The 12,612-nt window shown below is 48.8% G+C and overlaps 1 protein-coding gene across 8 annotated transcripts in view; it reads right to left on the bottom strand.

Annotated features, from left to right (window-relative positions):
• Positions 1–208: 208 nt before the first annotated feature.
• The window catches only part of LOC144736281 (ATP-sensitive inward rectifier potassium channel 10-like), a 39,527-nt gene continuing 27,123 nt past the window's right edge, over positions 209–12,612 (bottom strand). For 5 of the 8 annotated variants that reach the window (XM_078618918.1, XM_078618917.1, XM_078618923.1 and 2 more), the window contains 3 exons: positions 10,887–11,178; positions 8,456–9,126; positions 209–7,562 (listed from right to left, as the gene is read on the bottom strand). In XM_078618918.1, coding sequence (XP_078475044.1) covers positions 7,408–7,562; positions 8,456–9,126; positions 10,887–11,155 — 1,095 coding nt within the window. In that variant the 5' untranslated portion in view covers positions 11,156–11,178 and the 3' untranslated portion in view covers positions 209–7,407. Of the gene's footprint in view, positions 7,563–8,455; positions 9,127–9,761; positions 9,874–10,886; positions 11,179–11,278; positions 11,405–12,612 lie in introns of those variants that run through there. The other 3 variants (XM_078618921.1, XM_078618922.1, XM_078618924.1) reach the window with 2 other exon arrangements.

The raw sequence follows: 12,612 nt of genomic DNA, 5'->3' as shown, positions 1-12,612 counted from the left end.
CCTTCGTCTCCTCATCGTGACCCCCTACATAACCTTGGTGTGAACTCACACGAGCTCGAGACACACGTGGATGTTACTGATTGGGAGGCGTGGTATCAATGGGATGACTTTGATAATCGGACTCATAAATACTGTAAACCTGAAATACAAAAAAATATATTGTAAAGCTATACAGTTGTTGCGTTGTAGTACCACGTGGAGACATAACTTCTTGTAAGGGCTTGCGCCGTTTATTAACATGGTTTAAACACTCGGCTCACAACAGGGGTAGGTGTTCTCTATACTCGGTCCTTCCCGTGGACCCCCAAGTTTTACTCATCCTAACCTCGGCTATCCCTTGGGCTCTCTCACTCAGGCTGGGACGGGGGTTCATCCAACACCGCCCGACCGAGGAGAGAAGAACCCCACTCACTCTCAGCCGATTGTCACAGATTGCCTTGTCTTGTACAAGCACAAATCAATACAGTACGACAAACTACGTCAAAAAACAGTTTCACGTACAGTGTTGCTCTTATATTCAGGGTTGACAAAGTGGCGAGAAGTTAACTACCTCACCTTGTATACAGGAGGTCGTGGAGTTCGATCCCGACTGATGCGTGTATATTTGGAGTCTGCATGTCTCTATCTCCCTGTGATCACGTGGATTTTTCTCCGGGTACTCCGGTATTTCCCCTCCACATTTAGAATCAACATCACGTGTTTGAATTATTTGACTGATATAACTTTCCACATGATAATCCAACTTCGTTGAGCTATCATTTGTGGCCAGGTCACTTTTGACAAAAAGAGCTGTGTATAGCTCAGTGGGTCTTCCCTGGTAAAACAAAAAAATATATCTTGGCACAATAATTCTGCTGTGATCAGTCTCAAAAATATCTGCCCAAGCCGCCTCACGAAACAGGGAATGTATTGAACACTGATTTGTTTGTGGAGTGTTTTCCATTTCTCGCGTGACACAGTTTTTTTTGCCCTGATTTCTACTTGCTTCATTGCTGCAGTGTACTTGACTTTACATTGTACTCTCATGCCTTTGGATTGCACTCTCATGCTCACAGGCCCTTTGGATTACACCTGTTGGGTTCCACTCCCTCATCGAGGAAGCCGCTCTTCTTCTACTTTTCTACAGTTGCACGCTAATTTCTCCAATTAACATCATGCTAATCTCTCACATTAACATAGCATCAGCCCCGGGGCCAAATGGAGTCCCGTACCAAGTGTATAAGAACGCACCAGACGTCCTGAGGTTCTTCTGGAGGCTTATGAGAACAGCTTGGCAAAAGAAGATAATACCCAAAGTGTGGCGTAGGGCAGGCGGGGTCCTGATCCCTAAGGAGAAGGATGCAGTGAACATCAGCCAATTCCGCCCAATCTCCTTACTGAATGTCGAGGGTAAAATCTTCTTTAGGGTCATTGCCCAGAGGATGGCCGAGTACCTGCAAAGGAATGCGTACGTCGATACATCTGTACAGACGGCAGGAATATCAGGGTTCTCTGGCTGCTTGGAACATTCCAGCATGATCTGGCACCAGATCCAAATGGCCAAGGTGGAGAAAAGGGACCTCCATGTAGTCTTCCTCGACCTCGCCAATGCATTTGGCTCTGTACCCCATGAACTCCTGTGGTCTGCCTTCAGATTTTTCCACATACCAGACACCATCACAACCCTGGTGAAGTCCTACTTTCAGGATCTGCAGTTCTGCTTCACCACCTCAGAGTTCACCACCTCATGGCAATGCCTGAATGTAGGTATAATGGCGGGATGTACCATTTCTCCATTGGCATTCATAATGGCAATGGAGGTTATCATCAGATCCTCAAAATGGGTTGCTGGTGGACAGCGAGTCGACTCTGGTTTTCGCCTCCCTCCATTCAGAGCCTACATGGACGACATTACAACATTGACCACCACTGTCCCATGCACCAGGAGATTGCTCAGAAAACTCTAGGAGAACATCAGCTGGGCCCGTATGAAGATTAAACCATCCAAGTCACGCAGCATCTCGATTGTGAAGGGAGTACTCTGTGACCTGAAATTCTTCATCGGAGATGACCAAATCCCAACAGTGTCTGAGCAGCCGGTAAAAAGCCTTGGAAGGTGGTATGATGCAAGCCTGAAGGACAAAGATCAGGTGCAACAGCTGCGCAAAGACATCAGTAGTAGCCTACAGTCCATCGACAACACCCAGCTACCTGGAAAGTTAAAGGCCTGGTGTCTGCAGTTTGGTCTCCTACCCCGGGTGTTGTGGCCCCTAGCAGTGTATGAGGGTCCAATCTCAACAGTGAGAAGATGGAAAGAGGAGTCACGAGCTACTTAAAAAAGTGGCTCGGAGTTCCACGATGCCTTACCACCATAGGCCTCTATGGAGATGGTGTCCTCAAGCTGCCCCTCACCAGTCTAACCGAGGAATTCAAGTGTGCAAAAACCAGGCTCCAGATGACACTGAATGAATCTCGAGACCCAGTGGTGAGCAACAACGCGCCGACCTTGGCAACTGGGCGCAAATGGAGGCCAGGAAAAGCAGTCCAGGAGGCAACAGCAGCCCTCAGACATGCTGACATTGTGGGTCATGTTCAGCAAGGGAGAGGAGGCCTTGGGCTAACTAGCCGTGCTGCTTGGAGTAAGGCCACTGAACCAGAGCGGCGGAAGATGGTAGTGCAGGAAGTACGCCATCAGGAGGAGGCTGCAAGGTGGGCCAAGTCAGTCTCTCTTGCCAAACAGGGACAGTGGACTCGATGGGACAGTGTGGAGAAGAGGAAGATCAGCTGGAAGGATCTGTGGGCCATGGAAGCGAGGCGGTTGAGCTTTTCCATCAGAGCAACATATGACGTCCTTCCAACACCAGTTAATCTTCACCAATGGTATGGTGAAGATCCGGACTGTGCCCTCTGTTCCATGCCAGCCAACCTCAGGCACATTCTCACAGGGTGTAAAACAAGCCTCACCCAAGGACGCTACACTTGGCATCACAACCAAGTCCTTAAAAACCTTGCGTCCGCCCTGGTGGACAAGCGAGCTGCCACCAACTCCCTACCACCCCCAGCAGCATCACACCCCTTACGGACGACCTTTGTCTGCGAAGGGGCTAAACCACCAAAGAGCGGCTCTACACCAATAGAGCGAGACCAGCTGCGCTTGGCCCGCGACTGAAAAATGCTAGCTGACATTGGCCGGCAACTTGTGTTTCCTCCGGAGATCGCAACCACCACCCTAAGACCTGACATGGTGCTCTGGTCCCGTTCGCTCAAGAAGGTCTTCATCATTGAGCTCACAGTACCCTGGGAGGACTCAGTAGATGAGGCTTATGAGCGAAAACATCTGCGCTATGCCGATCTAGCTGCCGAAGCACGGCATCATGGCTGGAACACAGAAGTCCGACCAGTGGAGGTGGGCTGCAGAGGTTTTGTGGCAACATCTACAACCAGACTGCTTAGAGACCTGGGAATTAAGGGCCAGAGCCAGTGTTTGGCAATCAGAGCTGTATCGGAGGCGGCAGAAGGCAGCAATCAGTGGCTCTGGATGAAGAGGAAAGACCCCAGCTGGGCCCCAAAGTGAGAGGGCCAGGAGGTATGCAGTCAACAATGCGTTGGCTATCAACAACAAGGCAACTCCTATGACTAATTGGGAATGGGACACAAGCGTAGGATTGATCACCCTGTCGCTGGCCGCCTTTGGGGAGGGTGTATAGTATGAAAGGCCGAAACACCCTAGGAACCAAAGGTTCACTACTGACGATGCGCTCCCCAAATTTCACCAGGCTCACTGTTCATGAACTCTTGGAAGTGCTTGCACAAAGGATAGTAACATCTCATCCTGTGTTCTTTGGAATCTGAATTAGCCACTTACGTGCCCTCTAATTTATCACATTAACATCATGCTAATCCCTCACATTAACACTTCCATACCCTCTAATTTCTCACATTAACATCATGCTAATCCCTAACATTAACATAGACACTTCCATGCCCTCTAATTTCTCACATTAACATCATGCTAATCCCCCACATTAACATAGCCACTTCCGTGCCCTAGTCCAGGAGGCCGCTCTCCTCCTATCTTACAGTTACATGTTCATTTCTCACATTAACATCACTAGCCCCGGCCACTTCTTTATGACCCTTGGGCTACACCCATTTCAAACCTTTTTAAAACAGTCTGCCTCAGCAGCAGACCATGCTTTCCCACCTGATGATGGATGCTTGTGTTGCGCCCGAAACGTCGTGATTTATTTTATTTTCTACCTACGTGAATTTACCGAAAGAACCAAAGAGTTTGACTTTACTAGTTTGTCTTTTGTCGGTTCGGTGAGTTCTGGGTCACTCTTGCGAATGAGACATCCTGGCCTATCGAGTTATCGCGCGGTTAAATGAAAGCAACGTTAAAACTTTAACATAACCACTAGATGGCAGCATAAGCGTAATTTGTATTTATACTGGAAGAGTGATGAGCTATGAAGCTAAATTTCACAGGGTTGGGCCAGCAAGTTACAAAAACAATATAAAAACAGTGCAAAATAGATACAAAGGTAAGAAAATAAATAAACGTATACAAGTCCGATGTTTAAACACTAAATGCAAGCTTGGGCAAGGCAGCAAAACAACAACGGTCACAGACCACACCAAGACGACAACACAAAGTCCCTCAATTAAATGGCACGTTAAAATTTAACTACCAATACACGGATTAAAGGTATCTCCTTTGTAACATGCTTCCGTTAATCAGCTAAACTTGATGAGGTTAAAAGTAAACCGTTTTAGCTTTTGAAGAAAGTAAGAATAGGTTTTACCCTTTTTCTGGCAATAAAACAGGAGGTGTTAAGATGTTCAAACACCAAATAGAAACATTTCGCAAGGAATCACGTTACTGCATTAACCACACGTACTTGTGGTGAACATGCAAATAAACGTGCTCTGATAATATATGGGCATTTATATTTAAACTGATTGGCCTACACCAGAGACAGCCTTATTTATGGCCTAGTCTCACCAGTGTCAGAACAGAGAACGCCAAAAGGTCAACAGTACAATGCCAATGCACGTATCGTAGCATATATAGCTCGGCGTGAGCAGCTATATCATCAGATATTTTTTAATACAGACTTGATTCCTTGCAAAAGGTTTCTATTTGGTGTTTGAACATCTTAACACCTCCTGTTTTATTGGCAGATAGGGTAAAATCTATTCTTATTTTTCATACTTTTATACTGGCAAAAAAAGGTCCCCATGATAGTTTTAGCTTCGTTGAAACAAATTGTTTGGTTATACTGCAACGTTGGCAGTGGTGCACAAGCATAAACAATAAAATACTCAACACATTCGTCAACAGCACTGTGACCTTAAAAATAAAAAGCATATAACAGGCGACGTTCCAGGTACGAGAGGCCAGAGAGGTAGAGTGCATACCTGTCAACCCCATATCAGTGCCCTACCTTATTACAGACCAATTCAGACTTTATTGATCACCCCGTGCCCTTATAAATCTCAACGTTCATCCTACAAAGTCCCATCACATGGGGAGAAACACAAAGAAATAGACACACAAATACATGTTTTGCCCGTATTGAAACGGTTGTACGCCGTATGGACCTGAAAACTAAATTTCCCTGTACAAGAATACATGTAAATCGCATGGGTTGACAGGTATGAGAGTGGATAAGGGATCAGCTCTTAAGAGTTAAACTCTTATCCACTCTACCTCTCTGGCTTATCTCTCTCTCTCTGGCCTCTCTATGAATTGAGAAGGGCCATTGCCCGAAACGTCGCCTACTACTGTACGTACTTGTTCCGTTTAAGACCACACAGTGTTATTGACGAACGTGTCGTGTTTACTTAATGTCGTGGCGCAATTATGGCCTTTTTCTAGTCCTGGTGAAACCTCTTCTCTACTCCACACAGCTCTCGGTTGTCCCATGAAATTCCTTCACAATGTCGACAGGCAACCTTCCTTCACCATCGGCGGGGCTTCCCTTGTTGGAAAACGTCGAAGCAAGTTGGCTAACCAGTCCATTAAGGGAGCCTCCATTTCGTTCGGCGGTTGGTATATTATTTAAACACTGCGCGGATGAAGAAACGAACAAACACACACACACACACACATCCTCACACGTGCACTGATGTAGAGTATATAACTATTTATTTATATTAGAAAATATTTTATTGCCAAACCTGCCTTAAAGCTGCACATACTTATTAGCATTAGCAAACTCTGTGGTTACGTTTGCCGACAGTTGGGTTTAGTGTTTTGTTAGCTTCCGTGGAAACATGTCAAGTATTCTCAGACTGAGAGACGGACTGTATTCTCCTGATTATAAGACGCTCCTTAAAGTAAGACTCACCCCTAACTTTTACGCTGTGTCAATACATTTATACAGATTTGGTCAGACAAATATCCCCCATACAGCCTTAACAGGCTGTTAGGACAAGTGGTGTTTGCGAGTACAGCACACTAGGGGTGGGTGGCCAGCACCACGCATGGCCGCCTTTGCCTCCCTGGTGCTGATGTTTACACACCGCACCAGGTAATAATTTGCGGCTGAGCCGACTTTGGGGAGGCCCATGACTGGTTCAGATAATCGTCACTGGTATCGTCCGAGAGAGGGAATCGAACTCGGCTGACCGGGTTCGGAGTGCAGCACACTACCCCCTGCGCCTCCACTCCCCAATACCACACATGCTTGTATGACGCACCCCTTTAAATGACAGGGGTCAAAAGTTGCGTCGTGATCCATAGAATAAGGTACAGTATTTAACGGGCACAGCAATGAGTAGTGTGAACATGACTGCTGGATTTTATCTGCCTGCGTGGTTCAGTTCGTCGAGCACTGGATTCACAGTTGGAAGGTGACGCGTTCAAATTCAAGTCGGTCGGTGGGGTTCATCCCCCGATGAGTATTGCTTTGTCAGGCAGTAAAGAGTGTTTGTCCTATGGAAAGACTTTCTACCCGCCATAGGAATTAGGAATTTTCTCAGCTAGAAACTGGAGGTGCACATTGCACCACGATCAGATAAGTAAGATTCCACGTTGATTTTTTGTTTAGTTTTTGGAAGGCCCTGGAATTATGAAAGGTGATCTCTGCTGAGCCAATATTTTCTTATCCTCAGCCAGAGGTCCCATTATTGCAGGGACATTTTCTTTATGCACGTGCTTCAACTCTGCGCTTCTTCTCATGTCACCTCCACTCTCTCGTTCCACGGCGTCCTCCCATATCATCCTCGGTCTCCATCTATGTCTTATGGCCTGCACCGATGGCATCTCCAGAGCCTTTCTCATTGCACCTTCTTAATCTCTTTTCTCAAACACGTGCCCAAATAAACTAGGTCTCACCTCCCTTACCTTCTCGAGAATATTAGTCACTCTCTCTAAGGCTCTAATACCTTCATTCTGCCTCTGCAGAGTTAAATCATGAAGCTCTATACTTGAAAATGAGGCAATGGCAAGACCTTGTCAAACTGAGTCAAGTCCACCCGAAAGCCTCCTTGTGCCAGGAGGGACATGGTGGGTGAGAAGGTATGGTCCCACAGGATCTCTGAGGGCAGGTAGGATGTACGGGCTTGACAGACTGCACCTGTGCAATCAAAAACAAACACAAATATCAATACGTGTAGCAACGTGTGTGTGCATATATGATCAGCAATTATATCCCAGTTGTGTTATCTGAGTAACGCCATTTTAGATGAAGCAATGTCAAATTATTTATGCATCTTGGAAAACGCACAGTCATTTGTCAATCCGCTGCTGGATGAAGGCCACTGATGTTAGCCATGGCCGGGAATTGAACTCAGGTGGTGTGATTCATCGTGCAGTGCTGCTAACCACTGCGTCACCGTTTCACACATCCACACCTCCATCTACTACTTCTTTACCCTCCCATCAGCTCGGCTCGAGAATGGCTATGGTGGCCAATCAACTCTCTCCATCTAGGGAAGAGCAGCTGCGGAAATCCCACGCGTGCAGCTTTACTGGCTCCGTTGCGTCGGTTAAACGCGCACACCCTATTGTTCAACGTCACTCATTGTTACATCGTGCGGAACAACACGTGGTTACAATGAGAACCAGAGAAGGCTTGTGTACACGCGGTTGGCACTATCTGCGTCTTCGCTTCATCCGGGCCACCCTTTTCCAGCGTGGTAAAGTTGGATATTCGTCCGATATTCACAACTGCATCAGCTACACGCCGAAAACCGGACTGTTACGGGAAGCTGGCCACTTGTGAATCCTTGCACGATTTTAACTTTTGCTGTGAATCCTATCAAGATTTTTTTTTTGTGAAAGTGAATAAAAAATCCCACACACCTGGACGTCTCACACCAACAGCTCAGCTTCACGGAACAGGTGGTGTGGGAAGTGATGCGATTGCGTATTTTGAACTTCAAACCGACTATGCTACGGTCCCCTAGCCCCCCCACCTCCGGCCCACCTTCCATCACCCCGCCATAATCGAGAGTTGACGCTTTCTACCTGTGGAGTCTGCGACGCCCGTGAGCGCGACGATTATCTCGAACGGCTGCCCGTCGGGGAGGCCGCCCTCTGTTAGCCCGTGCAGGGGGCTCCGCCCATCGAGCACATGGGTGAGCGTGGCGGGCAGCGTCAGGAACGGCTGCCGTCCGCCGCGGTCCACCGTGAACTCGACGCCGCGTTGCGCGAGGGTCACGAAGCGCCCGTCGCCGCATCCGCCGTCGGCCCCGCTCGCCGGTGACACGCGCAGGAGCCGCCCCGACACGGAGCACCCGACGAGGCAGCAGGGCCTCGCGTCGGCCACGCGTACGAGCAGCCGGGGGGCGCCGCTCGCGCCTCGCTCGGAGTTCGGCGGCCGCACGACGAGCGCGCGGGAGGCGAAGCGCACGGTGCCGGCGCGCCTCGATGGGCGCGCGAGGCGCGCGAGAATGACGCCGGCGACGAGGGCGTCCGTTGCGGCCGACACCAGCATCTGCAGCGTGAGGAGGAGGGCGGCGGCAGGGCACGCGTCGGTGACGCGCCGCACGCCAAAGCCGATGGTGGCGTGAGTCTCCAGGGAGAAGAGGAAGGCCGAGCCGAAGGACACGATGTTGATCACGCAGGGGGCGGCGGCGCCGGCTTCTGCGTCTGTGGGTGGGCGCGTCAGGTCGCCGTGGTGCAATGCCAGTGCGTACCTGCCGCAGAGGAAACATCGCGTTTGTCGTTGTTAAGATCGACGTGATTTGCAATCTGTTGGCTGGATGAGGCCCTCCCCAGGTTCTGGTTGGTTATGGGGGCTGCTTGATCATTATTCGTGGGGGTTGGTGAGGGGGGGAGAGGATATTACTCACCACTAAGGTTAGCCATGGGGGGGAAAAAATATTCTGGTCACCGGGTTCATAGCGCAGTGTTCTTATTTGTGAACTTAACACAAAACAAAAGTCATTTACAACAGGTTTGATGACTAGAAATCGGTATGGGAGGGACATAAGTGGAAAATACAACAGGATAATGATTTAACGAATTGTGTTCCATTCCATCGTGCACTTGCAGAGTACGATGGGATGGAACACTTTCGGAAAACTGAAATAGATCATGAAAAGTAACAAAGAAAATGTGACGCAATAATAACACATCCAATCAGTGCATATTACCGACTAGGCTGCAAGGCAATATGGATGAAAAGCTTTGATAACGACAACGAAATCTAAACAAAAGCTAGCGAAGTACACACTTGGAATTACACTGCAAGGCAGGAAGACGAACACGTGGATTCCATATGATACACAAGATACGTAATAATGTTAAATTCCGCACACTATTCGCTCACTCTTGCAGGGAGAGGATGACCCGGAGACGTGAGGAGGAACCACAGCAAGTGAGAAGGCGGCAGCCAGGCGGTGAGCCGGCGCTCCAATCCATTTTCCAAGCTCTGTGGTCCTCTAAATATGAAGATATTTTCAGCCAATTACTGAGTGTTTACACGTGGGAAGAAGCTGGAGCACCTGGAAAAACCCCCCCACGGATTCAAGGGGGCAACTTTCTATCCCGTACAGATGGAACAGATTATATTAGTCTGCACTTTGCTGTACCGCATTCTTCTGGCAAGCCAAGATATCGCACCCTGAAGCCCACGGGAATGAAGTTTCACAACAGCTGCGTAACCCACCAACCTTTACATAGACAGTGCTGGATTACACCTATGCATAGCCACTACCGCTCAACTAATATTCGAGGTTAAAGAAGGTAAGCGAGCTAGTTTGGACGCATTACGAGAATGGATGATGGCCAGTGGTTGAGACAAACTCTCTGAGAGAAACCCAGCCGCACGATCTTGGTCATGACGTCTCTGCCCTGCAGTGGGCCTTCAAAACTTCACGGAGCTCTACAGAGTGTGAACCAAACGCCGCAAAGTGGCTCAACATGAGCATAAACCCTGTGCCAAACACCCAGCCCCATCGAGTAGATGAGATGATGCCAGCCTTGGATGCAGGGCCGTGAGGCCAAGGCTGAGGTCCGAGACTAAAAGAGCCATAAGGCCGAGGCCTTTTTACGTCGGGGCCAGCGTCAAGGCCGCATCTTTGCTGGCCGATTGGCTCATGAGCAAAGCTCGTACGCTAACTGCCAAACACTTTATAACAAATCCGATAAGTTACGTCTAATCAACCTCACAATTTAATATTTGGCGGGAGAAAAACGCTTTTTTTATTAAAATCAGAAATTGGTCAACATTTTGCAATGTTGTGAAAATTACGATGATGGAGAAATGACACCAGAACCGGTTTGAAACAAGATCCAAGTCCTCGAAGTCCTGGGACTGAGAAACAACCACGAGGCCGAGGCCAGGAATGAGACCAGGGAAAAATGCCCTCGAGTCAAAAAGTCAGGCCTGGCCGCCGGCCGCCAAGTGTGCTGCCCCCGTGAGCGAGGCACTTTTAACGCTCCTGGGACGCACCACAGGAGGCCAAAGAGGCCGACGATGCCCAGCGTCAGTGACAGGAAGAGCAGCAGCTTGCAGACCCAGGCCATCTCGAGCAGGGAGGTCCACGTGTCGCGGCAGTACTCCCAGCAGTGCGCGTGAACGTTGGCGATGGCCACGTTGCTCGAGCCGTCCTTGTTGATGAGTCGCTTGGGCCTCCGCGACTCTGCAGCGGCCCCTGGAGGGCCCGATCCGTCCACTAGCGCCGACACGGTGGGCACAGCCGAGGTGGTCCTCCGCTTCATCTTCTGCTCCGCTATTCAATGTCCTGAAATTTTAAAGAAAAGCACAATGTTACTCGATAAACGTACCAATAGTGGAGAAACCTCTCCTCTTATATCTGTGTTGACATGGGGTTGACTATGCACCTGTGGTGGTGTTAAGGGTAAGCGCACTTGACTTGCAATCCAGAATCCACCGATTCGATTCCCTCTCCGGCGTGGAATTTAAAGCGATGGTGCACGTTCCGTGACCACCTCCCTCGCCGTACGCCTCTGTCCACCCAAAAATTATCGATGAGTACACCACAATTAGTCATTCGGGTTAAGTCCATAGAAAGCGCAGATTATAGGATGAAGTTTCCACAACTTGCATACAATACTCCTAAAATAATAATGTTGAAATTAAATGATATCCCTTTGTCAATCCACGGCTGGGTGAAGGCCTGACGTAGGTCACGTGGGTTGTTTGACTATACTTCACCACGCTGGTTAGTGCCAGTTGGTGAAGGGGGATGCAGCATAGACGTGAGAGCATAGAAAGTACAGCACGACAATGGATAGTTCTGCACAGTCATGTGCATTCCCACCTCGTAGCCTCACAGCAATCTATAACAACTTGACATGCATCGTGTTCACCAAACCAGCACGACCCAGGTTCAATCCTGGTTATCTTCTAGATCTGATGATATAGGGTGCATTTGTTTGAATTGGGTCATCGGCTGCTGCATTCGTATAACTATACTAATGCCCCCTAGCAAAGTGTACACTTTACACTCTTTGGGTACCCGGGTTTCCTCCAACAAGGTCGAAGGTTAAAACGCAAGTGGTCATCCCAGCCATTAATGCCACCACGTCCTGCCATTGATCTCATTTTCTCAGACCCCACAACTGTTTGCGCATTTGACACGTCTGTGTACCACAGCAGCAGCAGTTGAGCTCTAATAAAGTGCCTCAACGTTTGGCTTCAGGTCTTCCCCTTCCTTGATCAGCCGGTCAGCTCCCATAAAGTGCCCCAACCTCTGGCTTTAGATCTTCCCCTTCCTCGGTCAGCAGGTCAGCTCTCACAAAGTGCCTCAACGTTTGGCTTTAGGTCTCCCCCTTCCTTGATCAACAGGTCAGCTCCCGCAAAGTGCCCCAACGTCTGGCTTCAGGTCTTCCCCTTCCTTGACTGCCAACCTCTGGGGGGCCACTGCAATGCCCGTCTTGGTCACCTGCCCTCTTCCTCCTCCTCCGCCCTGCACACGAGTCCCAAATTATGACAGCCGCCTCCTCCTCTTGGTTAACACGTGACCATTATTCCCTTTTGCCACATTATATTCTGGATACTCTGCCATGAAATTCATATCGTCCTCCAATTAATTGTATATATGCTGTACAAATGACATATTTCCACTCTGGCCAATAAACTGCCAACACCCAGTGCAGTGTTTAATTTAGTTGACATGATTGGTTCCACCTATAATGGGATAATTATCTCGTGG

Source organism: Lampetra planeri, chromosome 60, assembly GCF_965212315.1.
Source record: "Lampetra planeri chromosome 60, kcLamPlan1.2.h2, whole genome shotgun sequence".
Classification (NCBI taxonomy): Eukaryota; Metazoa; Chordata; class Hyperoartia; order Petromyzontiformes; family Petromyzontidae; genus Lampetra; species Lampetra planeri.
Note: the sequence above shows the minus strand (reverse complement) of the source record. Positions and strands in the feature narration are given on the sequence as shown.